Below are 23,966 nucleotides of genomic sequence, written 5' to 3' on the forward strand. Positions count from 1 at the left end.
CTACCAAGTCTTCCTCTCATTTGCCGAGAGACTGATAGAATAGCCTTCAGCTTATTCCATAGCTACTACCTAGCAAGGCGCCATTTGTATCAGTGCTTATAGCTTACTACTATTCAAGAGATGTATTCCAACAAGAGAATAAAGTTAAGTATATTATTCCAGCTACGTACTTTTCTTCTTATTCATTAATAAGTCTCATGTTCCAGTACTTCACGCCCGTCTGCGGTAGTTTAGCGTGCACTTTCAGCCACTTCATTCTACAAGGTGTTGGCCCAGCTGCCGACACATCACATGGCGACGAGAGAAAGTGTTTTTTCTGCTTTGGACTGATTTGTTCTTTTTCCCTTTTTGTGCTCTGATTTGCTTGTGTCATGGCTTCGCCACAATCTCCAGATGTACTGTCCGAATTTTTTCGCTTGCAGCATCAGCAGACGCAGGCGTTATTGGAAGCCCTTGGACAGCTCGTCCAGGGTCAACGTGCGCTGCAAACCGATGCGGCAGCCGCCGCTTCATCGCTACCGCAGCCACACAACGCTGTCGCACCGCCATTTAGGCCCTTTGAGGCCACGTGCGAAACCTGGACTGAGTGGGCCAGCCAGTTCCAGTTTCATCTCGCAGCATACAGAATTCAAGGTAAAGAGCGGCAGCCGTTTTTGCTTTCTTGTGTCGGTGTGTCTACCTACCGTGTGATAGTGAAATTGTTTCCCCGACGCGACGTAGCAACTCTGACCTACGAGGAAATTTTGTCGGCTTTAGATGCCTATTTCAAAGAAACAGTAAATGTAGTTGCAAAACAGTATACGTTCTTTCGTACAAAACGTACGGCCGGTCAGACTAATAGGGAGTGGGTTGCAACTTTGCAAGGCCTTACTAGAGACTGCGCGTTTGCCTGTGAATGTGGCCTCCCATATTCCGATACAATGGTGCGTGATGCAATAGCACAGAACGTTTCTGATGTTCGCATACGGGAACAGATTTTGAAACTCGTAAATCCCTCCCTTCAACAAGTGATAGACATATTGGATAGGCAAGACACACTTGACTTTGCTCAGGACTCATTTGAAACTTCGCCAGCAGTGTGTCACATTAATCAGCCCGCCGGGCCCGCTGCACGGGACGCTAAGCGGCCCTCGCGCCCGTCGCAGCCTCGCTCGCAAACACGTGCGCCGCGTAAGCAAGCAACTGCAGTGAAATCATGCCCGCGGTGTGCAACTAGACATTCGCGTGAAAATTGCCCGTCACGCCAAGCTATTTGCTTTTACTGTCAAAAGAAGGGACATGTTCAAAGTGTTTGCCAGAAAAAGCTTAGATCAGACAATCGCAATAATTCCAGGCCTTTTGCTTCGCGCCGGAATCGCACCCAGGACAATCAGGCTCGTGGACCTTCGCCCATGGACATTAATGTAGTTCATTCCCACCCGTCCAGTGACACTTTAGCTAACAGTGACTGTGTTCGTCCCACCCAAAGTGTGTGTCGACGTCGCCGGAAATCCCGTAAAGTCGCAAGTGCTTCTGTACCTGTATCAGTTCAAATTGCACGTGACAGTCGCTCTTGTCGTCAGCAGGACAATAAACTTTTTGTGGACTTAGACTTTGAAGGCAAAGTGATCCCATTCCAGCTCGATACCGGAGCTGCAGTTTCATTGATTAATCACGACTCGTACAAACAACTGGGCAAACCGCCATTGCGTGCCGCAAATGTTAAGTTACATAGTTACTCAGGACAGCAGATCCCTGTGTTAGGACAGTGCAGCCTTCTTGCAACATACAAGGGACAAACAAAACTTGTATCATTTTACGTTCTTCGTTCTTCTAGTGCAGTGAACTTGTTTGGTTTAGATTTGTTTCAATTGTTTAATTTGTCTATAGTAAATCAGGTCCTATCAGTGAATCAGACTGTGCCTTCCGCCAGTGTTTCTAGTCTTTGTGAAGAATTTGCAGACATTTTTGCACCGGGCCTTGGTTGCGCTAAGAACTATGCTGCACATTTGGAATTGAAAGACGACGCGCAACCGAAATTTTTCAGAGCGCGCAATGTTCCCCACGCATTGCGTGATGAGGTCGCAAGAACATTGGCCGATTTAGAATCTCAAGGTGTAATTGAACGTGTGCAGGCTTCTCTCTGGGCCTCACCCTTAGTAATTTTGCCAAAACCTTCCGGAAAATTGAGACTTTGTGTGGACTTCAAGGCAACTGTGAATCCACAAATTGTGACTGCTACTTTTCCTTTGCCCCGCCCGGAAGATCTTTTTGACAAACTGTGCCCGGGAAAATATTTTTCAAAATTGGACCTAGCAGATGCGTACTTGCAGATACCTGTGGACGAAGACTCCCAGCGCGTCTTGGTGGTAAACACGCATCTTGGCTTGTATCGCTTCAAAAGACTGCCATTCGGGTGTGCATCCGCCCCTGCATTGTTTCAGCAATATTTACAAACTATTTGTGCGTCGGTCCCTACTGCTGCGAACTATCTGGACGATATTGTGGTCTCCGGACAGACAGAAGCCGAACATTTGCAAAATCTCCGAACATTATTTCAGGTATTGCGTCAGAATGGTCTTCGCTTGAGAAAGGACAAATGTGTGTTCTTTGCTCGGGACTTACCCTACCTGGGGCATGTCATAAATGCCCAAGGTATACATCCGCGTCCAGAGCACCTCCGTGCCATACAGGACTTACCTGCTCCGCAGAATTTGAAACAGCTACAGAGTGTGTTGGGTAAAATAAATTATTATCATAAATTTTTGCGCAATGCTTCTTCCATTTCAGCTCCGCTTCATCGCTTACGCCGTAAAGGTGTTCCGTTCGTCTGGACGACGGAATGCGAACGCGCTTTTCGCCAGTTGAAATCGGCGTTACTTTCAAATACTTGCCTTACGCCATTCGATCCCCGAAAACCCCTTTTGTTGATGGTAGATGCATCGGATTTCGGGATCGGTGCTGTGCTTGCGCACAAGGATGGCTCGCATGATCGCCCTATTGCCTTTGCGTCCAAATTGCTCTCATCTGCGCAAAGAAATTATTCACAGATAGAGAAGGAAGCTTTAGCTCTCGTGTTTGGTGTTACCAAGTTCCATGACTTCTTGTATGGTCGTCACTTTACCATCATCACAGACCACAAACCGTTGACATCGCTTTTTCATCCGAACAAGCCTGTACCTCCGCGTACAGCGCAGAAATTCATTCGCTGGTCTCTTTTCCTCTCGCAGTACCGCTACGATATCTTGTATCGGTCCACTGCTAAGCACGGAAACGCTGATGCGTTGTCCCGTTTGCCTGTTGCTGAGGATAAAGCATTCGATTCTTCCGAACTTGCTTGCATGTTCATTGATTCGGAAGCCGATGACGTGGTCGCATCGTTTCCGATTGATTTTCGTCGTGTAGCTACAGCCACAGCTGCTGACCCTGTCCTTGCTACTGTTTTGCGTTTTGTTGCTACGCAATGGCCCTTGTCAAAGTCACGGATCGAAGATCCTTTGGTTCGCCGTTTTTTTGCTCACAAGGAGAGACTTTTTGTACGACGTGGTGTTTTGTTGTTGCGTTCCGATAATGATCAGTCCAGAGTCGTGGTCCCACGTTCGTTGCAGTCCTCTGTCTTAAAGCTTCTTCACCAAGGACATTGGGGTATAGTGCGTACGAAACAACTTGCTCGTCAGCACTGTACTTGGTTCGGAATCGATGCTGCGATTACGAATATGTGCTCCTCTTGCGTGGCGTGTGCCGAACACCAATCCGCACCGCCGCGTAAATTCTTTGCATGGCCGAATGCCACTTCCCCTTGGCAACGTTTGCACATCGATTTTGCTGGTCCATTCTGGAATGCTCGATGGTTGGTTGTGGTCGATGCTTTCAGTAATTTTCCTTTTGTTGTCCGGATGTCTTCCACGACGTCTTCTGCCACAATCCAAGCCTTGTCTGCTATCTTTTGCATTGAAGGTCTTCCGCAGACTATTGTTTCCGACAATGGCCCACAATTCATGTCCGCAGAATTTCAGTCATTCTGCAAGGCCAATGGTATTCAACATCTGACGTCCGCGCCGTTTTCGCCTCAGTCAAACGGTGCCGCTGAACGATTGGTCCGGACTTTCAAGTCCCAGATGTTGAAATTGAAAGAGTCGCATTCTCGGGAGGACGCTTTGTTACTCTTTTTGTCATCGTATCGCTCTCAGCCCCGCGATGGTCGCTCGCCGGCTGAATTGCTCCATGGTCGATCTCATCGCACCCTGATGTCTTTGTTGCATCCGCCACATCAGGTTCCTGTGCAGCGGCAGACTCCTGCTTTTGCTCCTGGCGACGTTGTCTATTATCGCAACTATCGCGGTTCACAGCGTTGGCTCGCAGGGCGCATTCTTCGCTGCCTCGGCCGCGCGATGTATGTGGTTTTGGGGGCCTCTGGTGAGGTGCGTCGGCATCTCAATCAGCTGCGCCTCTGTCGTCGCCTGGGTTCTGCCGCTCCCCGTCTGCTTTCAGCGACGGAGCCGTCAGGTCAGCGCCTTGGGGACCCATCTAATGGCTCGCCTCATCCCCAGGTGTTACCGACGCTGCCTTCCATTTTGCCCCATGGCGTCGCGCCGCCGCCGCAGCCGCCGCCGGCGCCGCCCGCAGTGGACGCGTCGCTGCAACCGCCTGGCGCCTCCCTGGGTCACGCGCCGTCGCTCGCTTCCCGTGACCAGCCGTCCCCCGCCATGGACATCTTGCCCGCTCCGGACCAGATGTCGTATTCGCCCGTCGGGTGCTCCGACCACATGGAGGTCGACCCTTTTTTCTCATTACGTGCGCATACACCGCATGTTGACGTGCACCCTGGACTAGGTTTGCAGGCGTTTCCTAGCTCCCCTCGGACCGAATGGCCGGGTGCGGGTGGCACAGCCTCGCCTGTTGTTAGGCTCCCCACCTCATCGCATACGTCAACATGGGGTCCTCCCCACGGCGGGCGGAAGCCTTATCTCACGACCGTTCGCCGATTTGCGGGGGAGGAATGTGGTGTCACCGCTAGACACCACACTTGCAAGGTGGTAACTTAAATCGGCCGCGGTCCTGTAGTACATGTCGGACCCGCGTGTCGCCACTGTGTAATCGCAATCCTAGCGCCACCACATGGCAGGTCACAAGACACGGACATGACCTCGCCCCAGTTGTACGGACGACATAGCTTGCGACCAGACCTACCAAGTCTTCCTCTCATTTGCCGAGAGACTGATAGAATAGCCTTCAGCTTATTCCATAGCTACTACCTAGCAAGGCGCCATTTGTATCAGTGCTTATAGCTTACTACTATTCAAGAGATGTATTCCAACAAGAGAATAAAGTTAAGTATATTATTCCAGCTACGTACTTTTCTTCTTATTCATTAATAAGTCTCATGTTCCAGTACTTCACGCCCGTCTGCGTTAGTTTAGCGTGCACTTTCAGCCACTTCATTCTACAAGGTGTTGGCCCAGCTGCCGACACATCAAATTATTTCTTCCTTCAGTAAAAGACTGTACCTTGGAAATGAGATAATCTGCTTTGTATTTATGGTTCAGAGACAGTAGTACAATTTACTTAGTGCCAATCAACAATCTGTAAGAACACATTATACACTGAATGAGATGCCACAGTTTTAAGACACTGGATTTCCTTTTTGAATGATTGAGGTCTACGTCTTCATCTGGTTTTTACTATTTAGATTTCCTAGAGTTCCCTACACCATTTCAAGTGAATTTGTAGGTAATATGACCAGTTACAGTCACTAGCTTTGTTAAGGACACAGTATTACATCTTTTATGAACTTTATGTCAAAAGTTTTAAAATTATAAAATTTTTTAAGAAAAATAATCTTTTATTATTTAAAAAAACCACCCCAATCATGAACCATAAGGCCTACAATTTCTAAACAATAAAATGACGTAGTGTAAAACATCATATTTTGTGTCCTATCATAAGAGAAATATTTTGGTGAATTATGACAAATATTTACCCTATGTTATGTAGCATTGGAAGTCAAAACTCAAATTAAAATGCAACTCTTTGTGTACAACGGAGCTTTTACTGCTAGCTAAATAAAAGACAACAATAATTTCCATGCTACATAATTAAACACAAATCAGTCTTTTCATTGATTGCTGGTACCTTAACACAAAATTATTCATGTAATTCAGCAACAGATGCTCTAAATAGGTAGAATAACTACTCAATTTCATCTACATTATTGAGACTGAGCTTGAAATCACTGTGCTTTCCACAAATCTGATAAGAGGGTGTGTAGGTCTGCACATTCACACATCACAAATGTGCAGTATTCAGAACCATAAACCTTTCATTCTACTTTTACAATACTTTCCATCACGTTTTCTTGTTCTGTTACCTCACTGTCATGTTTTGTTTCTATAACAATATATGTGTTTAATGAAATAATTTTGATCTTGTTTTGTGAAATTTATGTTAATATTAAATATTGCATAGTAATTTCAAAATTACTAGAAAGGCAACAATTTTTGGTGGAGGCTGTGCTTCTTTTGTAACATAATGTAAATTATCTGCAGATATTCTTCAGCGTGGTGGTAATGCTGTGGATGCTGCAGTTGCTGTGGCTGCAGCAATGGCTGTTGTAGAACCAAGTAGTACAGGCCTGGGTGGAGATGCTTTCTGTCTCTATTACAATGCAAATGAGAAGAAAGTCTATGGACTAAATGGAAGGTACAAACATTCATAATATTAGTGAAACACTTTACAATTTAAGGTACCTGTAGCATTAGCTAGAGCAACAGTGATAAATAGTTACAAAGACTGTATAAAACTGCACATTGAGATGAACGTTCATTCATTTATTTATTCATTCACTTTTCATGTTGTGTAAATCCCATAATGAAGAACATCCTTCATGATGTGGAATGAGTCACAATATACTTTAATAAGCAGAAGCAGTCAATGCAAGCTACATCTGTAAAGCATTGTAGCAAATATTTACAATGAGTGTTAATCTACATACCTTTTAACTAAGGAATTAATTCCAGGTTAATTGTTTTATTTTTCTGATATTAGTAAAAATTAAGCTATTTTTGAAAGTATGACCACTGCTCTTCATCCTAAACTACTCAGCTGGTTTTTTCTACTGCTTCGCATTACATATTTATGTAGTTAATGATTTCAGATAACATGTTCAGAAAGGTAGATAAAGAGGCAGTCATGTCATGTCTCAATGAGACAGTCAAACATTTTCCTCTGTGCTACAGCATTTAGAGGAATTGTATGTAAATTTTTGAGAAGTACTTGACTAAGCACTGGGCAATATGGTGATTCTATGGAAACAGTGACTATTAGTAGTAGTAGTAGTAGTAGTAGTAGTAGTAGTAGTAGTAGTATTACATAGTAAATGTAAAAAAAAATGCATGGGGTTATGGGTAAAGAACAGAGAGTTGCTAAATGAAATGTGTTGGATTGTCAAAAGGAAAGTGCATGAAATCTTAATGACAATTTTAGCAAAATCGTATTGAAAGAACTCTCACAAAGTCCAAAGAATTTCTGGTTATTTGTAAAGATCTGTGCTTGTGGCACCAAAGTAGTTGCTCAGGCACTCATGATACAGGAACTGTAACTGAGCATAGCAAATGTTCACTTAGAAAAAGAAATTCCTAGAGTTTTGCACCTGTTGAACCTCCACATCACTGTACAGATGAGTGATATAGATATTAGTGCCAGAGAGATTGAGGAAAAGCTGGAATTGCTAGCTGATTTGTAGTATTTCTGCAATAGTAATGTCCTTGATCTGCTAGTATGAACATATATTGCAGGAGCACAAATGACATGGTCATGTTGTATATTAGGGATCTGGCAGACTATATTAAAAGTAATGTCAGACTTTTTGCAAATGGTGCAGTTATCTATAAATAAATAGTGCACAAAAATGCACATATTCTATTAGATATTCATAAGATTTCAAAGTAGCATAAAGATTGGAAAACTATTTTAAGTGTTCAGAAAGGTAAAATTTTACACTTCACAAAATGTAAAAATATGGTATTCTACTATGACAATAATAAAAGAAATGATTACTTACTTGTAGGTAAAGAAGGTGGGAGAATTGAATTCATTTGCAGAATACTAGGAACATGCAGTCACTCTATAAATAAGATTGCTTACATGTGTGACTCATCCTAAAATACCACTCAGATGTATGGGACATGTACCTAGCAGGACTAGCAGGTGATATTGAATGTATACAAAAAAGGACAGAACAAATAGTCACAGGTTTGTTTGACTCATGAAAGAATCTCATAAAAATGATGAAATCCTGAATTAGCAGACACTTAAAGGTAGAGGCCAACAATCTTCTAGAATCAGTGTTAAGTGAGGGATCTAGGAATAAAAATGTGACCTGATATGTCTCACTCTCATACAGATTGCAAAGACAGGATTAGACTAATTACAGCAGTCTCAGAGGCATTTAAACACTCATTACTGCCATGCTCCATACATACATGGAATGGGAAGAAATCCTAATAACACACAGTGGTTTACATAATATAATAATAATAATAATAATAATAATAATAATAAATTTATTGTCATTTGGCTGATTACAGCAGTAGATAAAGTCAAGAGCATACGTTTCTACATAAACTATTATATTGATGTAAATTGGTTTACATAAAATAGGCACGTGTTAGAATACAGTATTTTCATCTTCAAAAAATTCATAAATAGTGTAAAACAGATTGTTCACTAGCAGCTTGTATAATTTAGCTTTAAAAATATTTATAGGCAGTTCTTTAAAGTCAGCACTTAGTCTATTAAACATCCTTAGTCCAAGGACTAGGTAGGAGTTCCGTGATTTTGATAATCTATGATATGGCGCGTCTACAGATGTTCTGTTTCTAGTATTGTGGCTATGAATATCACTTCTCAACAGAAAATTAGAGATATTGTTTCTAATGTACAATAAAACATTGTAGATGAATAAGTTTACCTTTCTGAACATGTTATCTGAAATCAGTAAATACATAAATATGTAATACGAAGCAGTAGAAAAAACCAACTGAGTAGTTTAGGATGAAGAGCAGTGGTCATACTTTCAAAAATAACTAAATTTTTACTAATGTCAGAAAAATAAAGAGAGGTTTACAATGTTCTGTTTTATCAGAATCCGTTATTATTCTTATTAGTTTCTTCTGTAAAAGTAAAATGTCATTCACATGACAGCTACTACCCCACAGTAAGATTCCATAAGAGATGATGCTTTGGAAGAAGGCACAATATGCTGATCTCACATAGTCATTGGGAACATGTCTTTTTAAATTTCTAATTAGATAAATAACTCTTGAAAGCCTAGCCAATATATTTTTAATGTGTGGTTCCCATGTCAATTTATTGTCAATAGTAACACCTAAAAACTTTACAGTTCTTAATTCTTGGTAGTTAGGAATCTCTTTGAGGCTAAAGTAAAGTGTCTGGGTTTTGTTTTCATTTAGTATGAAGCCATTAGCTTTGAACCATAATGAGGACTGAGCAAGGGTATTTTCGGTCAGTGTTATCAGTGTACCTAGATCAGAGATTTTATGTAGAAAAGTTGTGTCATCACATACAATATTGTGTGAGAATTCATGAATGAGGGCAGGCCATTAATCATTAGTATAAACAGTAAAGGTCCAAGCACCGACCCTTGAGGCACTCCGTACCTAACATTAACCAGATTTGATTTCTGCCTACCAATGCACACAACTTGTTGACCATTCTCTAGAAAAGACCTGAACATATTTATACTGTTGTCATCAAAACCTTAGTAAACTAGCTTATTCAGCACAGTGTCATGCTATATACAGTCCAAAGCTCTGCTCAGGTCACAAAATGTAGCCTTGAACACATCTAGGACTAATTTTACGAGGGAGTCCATTGCATCCATTGTGGATTTACCTTTCCTAAATCCAAACTGTTTATCACTAATTATATTTAGTTTACCCAAGTGGACACTAACTTGCTCATACATAATTGTTTCTAAAATTTTTGAAAAAAACTGAAGCTATGGATATAGGTCTGTAACTAGTGGGACAGCTCTTTTCCCATTTTTTTTTTTATGTTGGGGAACTTACTTTCAACTAGGCATTTGTTAACACAAAAAGTTAAAGGATAAATCACACAACCAATAACATCTTTCAACAAATTGCATGACATATCATAGTAATCAACACTAACTGACGGTCTGAAATTTTTCATTATTTTTAGGATATTATATGGGCTCACTTCTGTGAAAGTGAAGGTGCTTGGGGGAAGCTTTTCAAAGCAGCTGTCCATAATACTAAGTGCATTTTCAGGGGGCTTGTTTATTGAACTACTAATTTCTCCAATGGACTGAATGCAATATTTATTAAATTCTTCTGGGGTAATGGTGATTTCCTCTTTGTGTTTAGTGTGTGCAATGGAGTTTATTACACTCCAGGCCTTTTTTGCATGTATTGTTAGATTTTTCAATGTTTACTATGTTATGCAGTTTCTTTGCTTCATTTATTGCCTGCCTATACTTGTATTTAGCATTAGCATACAGTTCTTTATATAGTTCTGATTTACTGGTTTTGTACAGACTAGAATACAGCATAACAGCATTTTTCAGTTGCCCTAACTGTGGAGTATACCATCCCTTCATTTTCCTTTTCTTGTAATTACTACTAATATTCACTGTACATTTTTTCAGAGGGATGTTATTTTCAAATATATTTAAAAATACAGAGAAAAAAATTGTATTTTTTCCATTTCGGTATACATAAGTACATTAAGAGTTGTTTCTCCAGAAAGATATGGGGATCACCACTAGGTGGCCTGTACACTATTACTACCATTACTAGATTCACATAGGCAAAGGCCTTAATGCCCGAAAGCTATAATTGTGTGAATCTTTTTGTTGTGCCTGTCGTGACTTGGCATCTCCACTATATGGTGAGTAGCAACTTTCCTTCCTAATATTGTTACATTCCATCCTGGATTTTCTATTGTTTGATTTTAGTACCCTTATCTAAGAATCTTTCTCTTTCTGAATTATTGCTTTTGTTTCTCCGGGCAATATCAGATGAAGTTATTAAACTTTTCACTTCTTGTTGAGGAATTAAAAACATTCAGTAATTCATTCACACATCATGTTCTGTAAGTCCCATCATAAACAAGGGGCTTCAGAAATGTGGAAACGAGTGAAGTTGTTGATTAACAGGCCAAAGCAGCTGCTGTTGTCTACTACTGTAGAGTATACTAACAACAAATTATGAGTACTGCTAATCTACTCAATCATGTAAAATCTGGGATGGAATAATAACAATATGAAATATGATGGGTACTACTCACCACACAGAGGAGCTGTTGAGTCGTGGACAGGCTCCTTTAATGTGCATTTTGGGGAGGAAGGCGGAATGACTATTGAGGTAGCTGGATCCCCATTTTTCTGTCAGAGTGTTTTAAAGAGGAGCATATTTGTCCTTTTGTGATTTGACATCAGCATTTTTATCTGGTTCCCTTCCTTTCCCTGTTACAGCAAAGTGTGCTGTATTTCAGTAAAGCTTTCACAGTTTGTTTTTATACTTCATCACATTTACATATTTTGACATATAAAAGCAATAAATAAGTACAGTGTACAAAACACAAGTTTAAAATAAAATCATCTCCCATCCAACACAAGTTCACTTTATGCATTTTGAATGACAAAATAATTTTTTGTAGTGTGCTTATGCCACCAGGTGGCACCATCAAAAAATTTCCATGAGAATTACTTATGCTGTATATGATTATTAGGAGAAAAATATCTCCTTTGGAAAGAACCACTCTTCCTTCTCTTATACTACTCTGTTGCTGTTTTTATCTTACACTACCTTTACACAGAGCACTATAGCTGTCTATATACTAGTAAAGTCAATTTTTATTTACTGCAAGCAATAGAGTTATGTGGAATTTACATTCATGAGTCCTTGCTGAATTGTAGGAATGGCTGATGAGGTATTCTTTTGCTTTGTTTTTTAATGTCTGGCCATCCTACATTTCTGGAAATCAGTTATAAGTGTTTCACTAAAGTATGAAATTTCATTTTGAAACCTAGAAAGAAATGCAAAGTCTGCACGGAAAATATTTTTACTTCTAGTGTTGTAGTCATGAATTGCACAGTTTATTGTAGGTACACTCTGGTTATTAATCACACTTATGATTATTGAGCACAAGAATGATACATAAGTATAAGATTCCCTAGGTCTACAAAAGTCTGCAAGATGTTCGGTCATCAAATTTACACTATTTACATTGCACATTTCTGTAGAATTAATACTTTTTTATGCTCTAGCTGCTTTGTCCCAGATGATTATGTTATAGCACAATGATGAGGGAAAGTGTGTTTGCAATCATGTCTACAGGTCAACACTGTGAGAAAGATTTCTAACAAGTAAGTGCAGAGTAGGCAGAGCTGAGTTTTTAATTAACTTATCTATGTATTGGTGCCACCTCAGTTCATTATCCAACTGGATATCTAGGAATTCACATGATATCTCACCCAATGTATGCCCATTGACCTCTGCTTCTGGTAAGTGTATGTCATTGTTATTTCCAAAAAAAAAGCACAATATAAACTTTTGTAATATCAAGTGTTACATTGTTAGCTTTGGATCAGCTGTAAGCCTGGTACATTATTCCACTGTCTGTTCTGTTAAAGATGTATTTGGTCCTCTAACAATATAGGCTCTACTTGTGTCAGCAGCAAACACTATAGTCTTTGAAGAGTCATCCAGTGTTCTAGGTAAATCTGTTATGTAAGCCAAGTAGAGGAGCACTTTTCATTTTCTCTTTTTTTAGGTCTTATATGAAATTATTTAGGTTACTATCACTGTGTCTCCTACTCCTTACAAGTGCCTTTTCTGTTAGAAGTACACTGCTGTGATGATCTCACAGAAATAATAACTGGACTGTGGTCTCAGAATCCAACACTTATTATCACTCACTCAAGTGCTGTCAAGGTTAGTTGTTAATCAAGACAGTCATTTATGTTGGAAACATGCATTTGACATTCAAGTTGAATGACATTACTAAATTAACCAACAGTGATTTCTGGGTAGATTCTTCTAGAAAATCAATATTTAGATCGTCATGTATTAAAAACCTTTTGGCATTTATTGACATATTTGATGTATTTTACTGGATAATAAGTAATGCATGAAGTGCACTTACTATAGTATCTTTGTGACAAAATTGGAAAGAAGTTTTATTGTGGTGATCTACATCTACATATACATCTACATCTACATCCATATTCCGCAAGCCACCTGATGGTGTGTGGCGGAGGGTACCTTGAGTACCTCTATCGGTTCTCCCTTCTTTCCAGTCTCGTATTGTTCGTGGAAAGAAGGATTGTCGGTATGCCTCTGTGTGGGCTCTAATCTCTCTGATTTTATCCTCATGGTCTCTTCGTGAGATATACGTAGGAGGGAGTAATGTACTGATTGACTCCTCGGTGAAGATATGTTCTTGAAACTTCAACAAAATCCCATACCGAGCTACTGAGCGTCTCTCCTGCAGAGTCTTCCACTGGAGTTTATCTATGATCTCCGTAACGCTTTCGCGATTACTAAATGATCCTGTAACGAAGTGCCTTGCTCTCTGTTGGATCTTCTCTATCTCTTCTATCAACCCTATCTAGTACGGATCCCACACTGCCGAGCAGTATTCAAGCAGTGGGCGAATAAGCGTACTGTAACCTACTTCCTTTGTTTTTGGATTGCATTTCCTTAGGATTCTTCCAATGAATCTCAGTCTGGCATCTGCTTTACCGATGATCAACTTTATATGATCATTCCATTTTAAATCACTCCTAATGCCTACTCCCAGATAATTTATGGAATTAACTGCTTCAAGTTGCTGACCTGCTATATTGTAGCTAAATGATAAGGGATCTTTCTTTCTATGTATTTGCAGCACATTACACTTGTCTACATTGAGATTCAATTGCCATTCCCTGCACCATGCGTCAATTCGTTGCAGATCCTCCTGTATTTCAGTACAATTTTCCATTGTTACAACCTCTCAATATACCACAGCATCATCCACAAAAAGCCTCAGTGAACTTCCAATGTCATCCACAAGGTCATTTATGTATAGTGTGAATAGCAATGGTCCTAAGACACTCCCCTGTGGCACACCTGAAATCACTCTTACTTTGGAAGACTTCTCTCCATTGACAATGACATGCTGCGTTCTGTTATCTACGATCTCTTCAATCCAATCACACAATTGGTCTGATAATCCATATGCTCTTACTTTGTTCATTAAATGACTGTGGGGAACTGTATTGACTGCCTTGCGGAAGTCAAGAAACATGGCATCTACCTGGGAACCCATGTCTATGGCCCTCTGAGTCTCGTGGACGAATAGCGCAAGCTGGGTTTTCAAGATCATCTTTTTTGAAACCCATGCTGATTCCTATAGAGTAGATTTCTAGTCTCCAGAAAAGTCATTACACTCGAACATAATACGTGTTCCAAAATTCTACAACTGATCGACGTTAGAGATATAGGTCTATAGTTCTGCACATCTGTTCTACGTCCCTTCTTGAAAACGGGGATGACCTGTGCCCTTTTCCAATCCTTTGGAATGCTATGCTCTTCTAGAGACCTACAGTACACAACTGAAAGAAAGGGGGCTAGTTCCTTCGCGTACTCTGTGTAAAATCGAACTGGTATCCCATCAGGTCCAGCGGCCTGTCCTCTTTTGAGCGATTGTAATTGTTTCTCCCTCTGTCATCTGTTTCGATATCTACCATTTTTTCATCTGTGCGACAATCTAGAGAACGAACTAGAGTGCAGTCTTCCTCTGCAAAACAGCTTTGGAAAAAGACATTTAGTATTTTGGCCTTTAGTCTGCCATCCTCTGTTTCAGTACCATTTTGGTCACAGAGTGTCTGGACATTTTTTTTGATCCACCTACCGCTTTGACATAAGACCAAAATTTCTTAGGATTTTCTGCCAAGTCAGTACATAGAACTTTACTTTCGAATTGATTGAACGCCTCTCGCATAGCCCTCCTCACACTACATTTCGCTTCGCATAATTTTTGTTTGTCTGCAAGGCTTTGGCTATGTTTATGTTTGCTGTGAAGTTCCCTTTGCTTCTGCAGCAGTTTTCTAACTCAGTTGTTGTATCACGGTGGCTCTTTTCCATCTCTTACGATCTAGCTTGGCACATACTCATCTAACGTATATTGTACGATGGTTTTGAAATTTGTCCACTGATCCTCAACACTATCTGTACTTGAGACAAAACTTTTGTGTTGAGCCATCAGGTACTCTGAAATCTGCTTTTTGTCACTTTTGCTAAACAGAAAAATCTTCCTACCTGTTTTAATATTTCTATCTACAGCTGAAATCATCGATGCAGTAATCGCTTTATGATCGCTGATTCCCTGTTCTGTGTTAACTATTTCAAATAGTTTGGGTCTGTTTGTCACCAGAAGGTCTAGTATGTTATTGCCACGAGTCAGTTCTCTGTTTAACTGCTCAAGGTAGTTTTCAGATAAAGCACTTAAAAAAATTTCACTGGATTCTTTGTCCCTGCCATCCAGAACTATAACATGGTGGGGAAATCTACTCGAAATATTTTCCAAATTATCCTTCAGGTGCTCATCCACAACAGCTGCTGAGCCAGGGGGCCTATAGAGACATCCAATTACTATGTCTGAGCCTGCTTTAACCGCGACCTTCACCCAAATTATTTCACATTTCGGATCTCCGTCAATTTCCTTCGATACTATTACACTGCTTATCAATATAAACACGCCTCCCCCTTCACTGTCCAGCCTGTCTCTGCGGTATACATTCCAATCTGAGTTCAGAATTTCATTACTGTTTACATGTGGTTTCAGCCAACTTTCTGTCCCTAATACTATGTGGGCATTGTGACCGTTTATTAATGAGAGCAGTTTTGGGACCTTTCTATAGACGCTCCTGCAGTTTACTATTAGCAGGTTAATATTGTTATTCCCTGTTGCATTTTTCCTACTCCTACTTTGCCGTGTCTCAGGAGGCGTCTTGTCGGGCCTAGGGAGGGAATTCTCTAACCTAAAAAACCCACATGTGCACTCTGCACGTACTCCACTACCCTTGTAGCTGCTTCCTGCATGTAGTGCACACCTGACCTATTCAGGGGACCCTACATTTCTCCACTCTATAGCGGAGGTCGAGAAATTTGCGCCCCAGATCTCCACAGAATCGTCTGAGTCTCTGGTTTAAGCCTTCCACTTGGCTCCAAACCAGAGGACCATGATCGGTTCTGGGAACAATACTACAAATAGCCCAGATTCCACCCCGCCAGCGAGGCTTTCCGCCTTCACCAACTCCGCCAACCGCCTGTATGAACTGAGGATGACCTCTGAACCCAGACGGCAGGAGTCATTGGTGCCGACATGAGCAACAATTTGCAGTCGGGTGCACCCAGTGCTCTCTATCGCCGCCGGCAGGGCCTCCTCCACATCTCGGATGTTACCCCCCGGCAAGCAGACAGAGTGAACACTGGCCTTCTTCCCCGACCTTTCCGCTCTTCAGTCAGAAGACTGGTTTGATGCAGTTCTACATGCTACTCTATTCTGTCCAAGCTTCTTCATCTCTGAATAACTACTGCAACTTACATCTTCTGGATTTGCTTACTATATTCATCTCTTAGTCTCCCTTAACAATTTTTACTCCCCAACCACCTACTCCACTTCGCTCCAACTGGTGGTCCCTTGATGTATCAGAATGTGTCCTGTCAACTGATCTTTTTGTCTAGTCCAGTTGTGTCACAAATTTCTTTCCTCCTCTGTTATATTCACCAGTTCCTCATTGGTTGTGTGACCTACCATTTCATCCATGTTTCACTTCCATACATGCCTACAGTCAATACAAATACTTTCAGAAATGGTTTTCTAACACTTAAATCTACATTTGAAGTTAACAAATATCTTTTATTTAGAAACACTTTTCTTACCATTCAAATGGCTCTGAGTACTATGGGACTTAACTTCTGAGGTCATCAGTCCCCTAGAACTCAGAACTACTTAAACCTAACTAACCTAAGGACATCACATACATCCATGCCCAAGCCAGGATTCGAATCTGCGACCGTAGCGGTCGCGCGGTTCCAGACTGTAACGCCTAGAACCACTCGGCCACCCCGTCCGGCTTTCTTACCATTGCCAGACTACATTTTATGTTTTCTACTTCAGCCACCATCAGTGATTTTACTGCCCAAACAGCAAAACTCATCTACTATTTTAAATGTCTCATTTTCTAATCTAATTCCCTCAGTATCAACTGATTTAATTTGATTAAATTCCATCAGTCTTGTTTTGCTTTTGTTGTTGCTCATTTTATATCCTCATTTCAATACATGTCATTCCATTCAAGTCCTATGCCGTCTCTGACAGAAAACATCATCGGCAAATATTAAAGTTTTATTTCTTCTTCCTGGACTTTATTTCCTTCTCCAAATGTTTCTTCCTGGCAGATTAAAACTGTGTGCTGGACCGAGACTCAAACTCAGGACATCTGCCTTTCGTGGGCAAGTGCTCTACCAACTGAGCTACCCATGCATGACTCACACCCCATCCTCACAGCTTTAATTCTGCCAGTAACTCATCTGCTACCTTCCAAACTTCGCAGAAGCTCTCCTGCACACAGTTTTAACCTGCAAGGAAGTTTCATATCAGTGCACACTCCACTGCAGAGTGAAAATTTCATTCTGGAAACATCCCGTAGGCTGTGGCTAAGTCATGTCTCCGAAATATCCTTTCTTCCAGGGGTGCTAGTTCTGCAAGCCATGTAGCAGAGCTTCTGTGAAGTTTGGAAGGGAGAAGACAAGGTACTGGTGGAATTAAAGCTGTGAGGACAGGGTGTGAGTCGTGCTTGAGTAGCTCAGTTGGTAGAGCACTTGCCTGCAAAAGGCAAACGTCCCGAGTTTGAGTCTCAGTCCGGCACACAGTTTTAATCTGCCAGGAAGTTTCATATCAGTGCACACTCAGCTAGAGTAAAAATTTCATTCTGGAAGGTTCTATATGCTTATGATGCTGCCTTTAAGAAAGATAATGTATCAGAAAGCAATTGTCCAGCTTTGATTTGATAAAGACTGAATCAAAAAATAATTTTGTTCCTCACAGTGGCCGATGTGCAGCTGGTCTTACTTTGGATATACTAGCAGCAGAGGGCTACAATGCCCAGAATCCTCTTCCTGATCACCATGTCCACAATGTAACAGTTCCAGGGACTGCAGCTGCATGGAGTGATGCTGTTAGTCTCTTTGGATCTGGCCAGGTTTGTTAACAACATCTTTTATTAAGAAATGTGTGTATTTAAGTTATTTTTGAACTAAAACAATGTAACTGTTGAGTTATCAATCCATTATTTCTCAATTAATGAGTCACTGGCTGCACCATGTATTGTATACTTGTTCCTAGAAGCAATGGCATCTCTCCAACACCATGAAACTTTGTGCATACCAATGTGGATAATAATCTGACAAGGCTGTCACAGCAAAAGAAAAAAGTGTAAATAGTAGAATTGTAACTTTTACCAAAGGAAGCACAACACTATGCTTCACATTATGCTTGTTTTAATAGCAGTAGGGATACATACAGAGTTGCTTAACTTTGTTAATATATTGATATTACCTTTGAATCTATGTAAAACATAAATTATTTTTTTCTTCTGCTTTTACTGGGCTCTAGAAATGTAAAAATTTAGAATTTAAAAGTTACTAGTAAAATTCTACTGACTATCATCAGCATGATAATTTTTATTTATTGGTTCATATTATGATAACAGAGAAACATTCAAGAGCATACAATACAGACAGTAAAAATGGGCCTGATGAATAAATCCAGAATGTGATGCTAAAACAGAGGAAACAGGAATATCTGAAGAAACATACAAACATTATCCACTTGTCATAAATGTTGCATAACTAATGAAACTTAATTATCTAGTTAGTAACATTTTCCTCAAATCATATTCATAGTTCCTTTCTACTAGGAGAATTTATTATTTGTAGAGTAGTTATACATTTTCTTAATTATTATTATATTAGGTTGGTGCATAAGGTCATAGCATTTATGTTTTGCATGTTGCTATTCTGGTTGCTGTGGGTTCATTTATTGATTGTCATTTTTTATTTGTATTTAACTGTTGCTATTTGAGTTTACATATTGTCATATTGTCATTTGGAGATACTGAGTGGAGCTGCAGGTACTAGAAAATGGAGTTTCCAGTGGAGAAATTGGAATATTTGTGACATATTCTTCTGTTTGAGTTCAGTAGAGGTGTTACACTAGCAGAGGCAGCTAGAAACATTTCCATTGTATGGGGATAATACCACTGGACAGAGCACAGCAACAAAATCGTTTTCTCATTTTAGGGAGGATCATTTTGACATTGGTAACTCTACACATTCAGGAAGACTTTCAGAGTTCGATAAAGATCATTTGAACACATTAACCCACAATGACCCCTGTCTGTGTACTCAAGAACTGATAAATCTGATGAACTGTGATTATTCCATCATCACGTGACAGTTGCATACAGTGGATAAAATTAAAAAATCAGATGTACGGGTATTGTGTTCTCTAAGCCAAAGTCGCAAAAATTGGTGGGTGGTCATATGAGCATCTCTGCTTGTTCATCATCAATTGGCTCATGAACAACACCATTACTCCTATCCTGTATCAGTTCTGGTAATGAGAAATGGTGTCTGTATGCTAGTGATGAGAAATGGTAACAGTACCCTACCATAAGGAATAGAAAGAAATGGTTGCACCCAAATGAAGCAGCAACTCTCTGTACAAAGACGTGTGCACATCCACAAAAGATAATGTTATGCATTTGGTGGAACAATGACAGTTTGGTGTACTATGAATTGCTTCCTCAAGGTGTAAGCATTACTGCTGACATTTATTTTCAACAACTGAGATGTCTTTCTGATACAATCCAACAACAATAACCAGGAAGACTACATGAAGTGATCTGCAACAATGCCTGCTTATATTCTGCTAGACTAACAAAGAACACTGTACAGGAGTTGGGTTGCACCCACCTTATTCACCTGGTCTTGCACCCTCAGACTTTCACCTCCTCTGCTTTCTGTCAAACAATCTTCAAGGGACTTCCTTTCTGGATGAAAATGCACTCCAAACATGGCTTTATGAGTTCTTTGCCTCAAAACCACATGATTTCTACAGTTGCGGAATTTTAAAGTTACACCAGCATTGGCAGACTGTTGTAAATAGTGGAGGAGAATATATTATTGATGACGAAAGTCTGTGTTATGTGTATCTGTTGTTTTATTAAACTTATGGAAAAATGCTATGGACTTATGCTTTTCTTGTTCTTGGAGCATTTTGTATAGTGTCATTTACTGAACACCATAATGCCATGTCACACCATAGCATGCAAACCAGTGGCACTGGCAGGGGGTGAGGGATGGGGCCCTAAAAATGATGGCATGCATGAGAACCAAATGTTAATCATTTACAAATATTGGGATGTCATGCATGGTCAAAAATGAAAAACCAATTTGAACCAAAAGGCCGGTCACATGTAATGATTGGATATTCAGAAATCATGAAAGTGTATGGATTGTGGAATCCAGAAACAGGAAATATTATGATTGCCAGAGATCTTGTATTTGATGAAAATGTCTTTCCTGCAAAGTTGAATGTAGGTGTTAAAAAGTTATTGATCTGAAGATCACGACCATCACATACAATGAAGAAGCATTATAGACTCTAGATATTGTGGAATCAGGAGAAATATCTGGCATCAAACAAACTGAAGAGTTGTAGAAAAGGAGACTGGAGTGAAGACTGAGAGCACCCCACAACAGATGATAGTAACTGTGAACAACAAGAATCTACAATATACGAAACTACAGAACAAGTCAAATCACAAAAATTGTTGACAGACTGTAGTCAGGCAAATGAAAAGAAGAAGGTGTCTGCACTTGAAAAAGAGAGTACAACAAGAGAAGAAAATATACAAAGTATATAGTAAGCTATGTGAACTGATGATAAAAATAAAAGAGAAGCAGTGTCAGAAGAAATGAGAAATCTAAGGCAAAACTGAAGCTGGACATTTGTACCATGTACTAACAATGCAAAGATGATATGAACGAAATGGGTTTTCACAGGTGCCACTGACAAAGAAAATTTAATGGCATACCAGATTAGGAGGAGTTGAACAATGGCGTTTGGATCTGCAGACTTGAAAGTGCAAATATGGCTTTCATCAGTTTGGTGGAAGATGGAATGAAACACTCAGCATGTTCCTGTGCTAACAAGAGATACTGTAACCAGTAACATACCTGTGTGTTTACTATGGTCTACAGTGTGAACTCATAGTAACTGCATATGTGTGCAATATAAGTGAAATAAAGAAAATGAAACATACCTTAAGCACTGAATTTGAAGAAACTGACCTTGAAGTAGCATGACATGCACAGTCAGTTCAGGTTACAGGAGAAGATGGAACACTGATTTTAGACCAAAAGAATTCCAAGAGTAAAACTGCAAACCTGTGAAAACACCTCTCATTATTAATGTAGAGCTACAAATGTGGCAGATGGAGACAACCTCATTGAACAAGATGCGTCAAAATACAGAACCACAATTGGAAGTCTTCTATATTGGACAATGGGTATAAGTTAAGACTAGCATATGCAGTGACTTATTTAAGCAAGTTCAGCAGTATTCTCAGTGAGGAGCACTGGCATGCCATCAAACACACACTACATTATTTATGAGTTACAATAAATGATGTGCTTGCTTACCAGAAGACTGGTAAGAAAATCACAATGTATATCAATGCAGACTGTAGAGATGATTCAAATCATCATAAATGCTTAAGTGGATACTTGGTAGTTTTTGGGAGTGCAGCTATAACTTGAGGCAGCAGAAAATAATTAACTGTTGCACAAAGTACCACTGAAGCAGAGTTTTGTGCATTGAATAAATCTGTAAGAGAAGCAAGTGGATGAACAGTTTTCTCAGTGAGATTTGTCATGATTGTTTCCTGTCCAGCCTATGACGATTTTCATCAATAATCAAAATGGAAAGAATTTGATGAAAATTGTGGGGCTTTCGAAAGAACCAAGCATATGGATCTAAAGATTTTCTTTGTGCAAGAGGAGGTGACAGCCAGCAACACGAGAGGGAAATATATTACAAGTGAAAAAAAAAAGTCATTGATTGTCTTGACAAAGACAGTCAACAACTTGAGGTCGAAAACTCAATCTGTAATTATGTTAAAATTAATGTGCTCTTGCATTCATGATGTGACGTGAGTCTGTGTGTGTTCCCTGCCATTTTTATAAAGAAGATTCACACAAATTACATGATGGCTATTTGTAGTTTATTTATACACAGAAGCTTGTGAAGGAATTACCAAAGAGAAATTATTCTTGTTTTCTATCAGATTGTTGAATGATTATTAAAGAGTTTTATCCCTGTTTGCTTAACGTATGTCTGAAGCAAAATTAGATTATTTTTTAAAATTTTTGTAATATTTTCCTTAGTTTCATTAAATAGGCATAAATGGTCAATAACAATAATAACACAGAATAAACTGATATGGGCTTATTCTTCTTATTTGTAATTATTTAAAGAGTTGAAACTTCCTGGCAGATTAAAACTGTGTGCCGGACCGAGACTCAAACTCGGGACCTTTGCCTTTCGCGGGCAAGTGCTCTACCGACAGAGCTACCCATGCACGACTCACGCCCCGTCCTCACAGCTTTATTTCTGCCAGTACCTCATCTCCTACCTTCCAAACTTCACAGAAGCTCTCCTGCATGCCATGCAGAGCTAGCACCCCTGGAAGAAAGGATATTTCGGAGACATGGCTTAGCCACAGCCTGGGGTATGTTTCCAGAATGAAATTTTCACTCTGCAGTGGTGTGTGCACTGATATGAAACTTCCTGGCAGGTTAAAACTGTGTGCAGGAGAGCTTCTGCACCAGTACTGGCGGAATTAAAGCTGTGAGGACGGGGCATGAGTAGTGTTTGGATAGCTCAGTCAGTAGAGCACTTGTCCGCGAAAGGCAAAGGTCCCGAGTTCAAGTCTCGGTTCGGCACACAGTTTTAATTTGCCAGGAAGTTTCATATCAGCACACACTCTGCTGTAGAGTGAAAATTTCATTCTAGAAACATCACCCAGGCTGTGGCTAAGCCATGTCTCCACAATATCCTTTCTTCCAGGAGTGCTAGTTCTGCAAGGTTCGCAGGAGAGCTTCTGTGAAGTTTGGAATGTAGGAGACGAGGTACTGGCGGAATTAAAGCTGTGAGGACAGGGTGTGAGTTGTGCTTGGGTAGCTCAGTCGGTAGAGCACTTGCCCGCGAAAGGCAAAGGTTCTGAGTTCGAGTCTCAGTCCGGCACACAGTTTTAATCTGCCAGGAAGTTTCATATCAGCACACACTCCACTGTAGAGTGAAAATTTCATTCTAGAAACATCCCCCAGGCTGTGGCTAAGCCATGTCTCCACAATATCCTTTCTTCCAGGAGTGCTAGTTCTGCAAGGTTCGCAGGAGAGCTTCTGTGAAGTTTGATAGGTAGGAGACGAAGTACTGGCGGAATTAAAGCTGCAAGGCCGGGGCGTGAGTTGTGCTTGGGTAGCTCAGTCAGTAGAGCACTTGCCCATGAAAGGAAAAGGTCCCGAGTTCGAGTCTCAGTCTGGCACACAGTTTTAATCTGCCAGGAAGTTTCATATCAGTGCACACTCCACTGTAGAGTGAAAATTTCATTATTTAAAAAGTTGTTTGCCAGAAGCATCCCAGAAATAATTGCAACAAAACGAAGGTAGATTCAATGGGTGGCCTCAAAACATATTCAACAGAAATTAAACTTACAGTGTAAAATGTAATTCATAAATAAAGATGAATATCACCTCACTGGATATGTCATTTTTAATATTTAATTTCAGTTGAGTGATACTTTGCACATGATGAACTGCCTTTTGGTT

General features: G+C 40.3%; 1 protein-coding gene across 3 annotated transcripts in view; it reads left to right on the forward strand.

Moving 5' to 3' along the window:
• The window catches only part of LOC126251819 (glutathione hydrolase-like YwrD proenzyme), a 143,741-nt gene that overhangs the window by 5,538 nt on the left and 114,237 nt on the right, over positions 1–23,966 (forward strand). For all 3 annotated transcript variants that reach the window (XM_049952476.1, XM_049952477.1, XM_049952478.1), the window contains exons 3-4: positions 6,525–6,678; positions 18,121–18,274. In XM_049952476.1, the coding sequence (XP_049808433.1) occupies positions 6,525–6,678; positions 18,121–18,274 (308 nt within the window). The remainder of the gene's footprint in view (positions 1–6,524; positions 6,679–18,120; positions 18,275–23,966) is intronic.

Source organism: Schistocerca nitens, chromosome 4, assembly GCF_023898315.1.
Source record: "Schistocerca nitens isolate TAMUIC-IGC-003100 chromosome 4, iqSchNite1.1, whole genome shotgun sequence".
NCBI lineage: Eukaryota > Metazoa > Arthropoda > Insecta > Orthoptera > Acrididae > Schistocerca > Schistocerca nitens.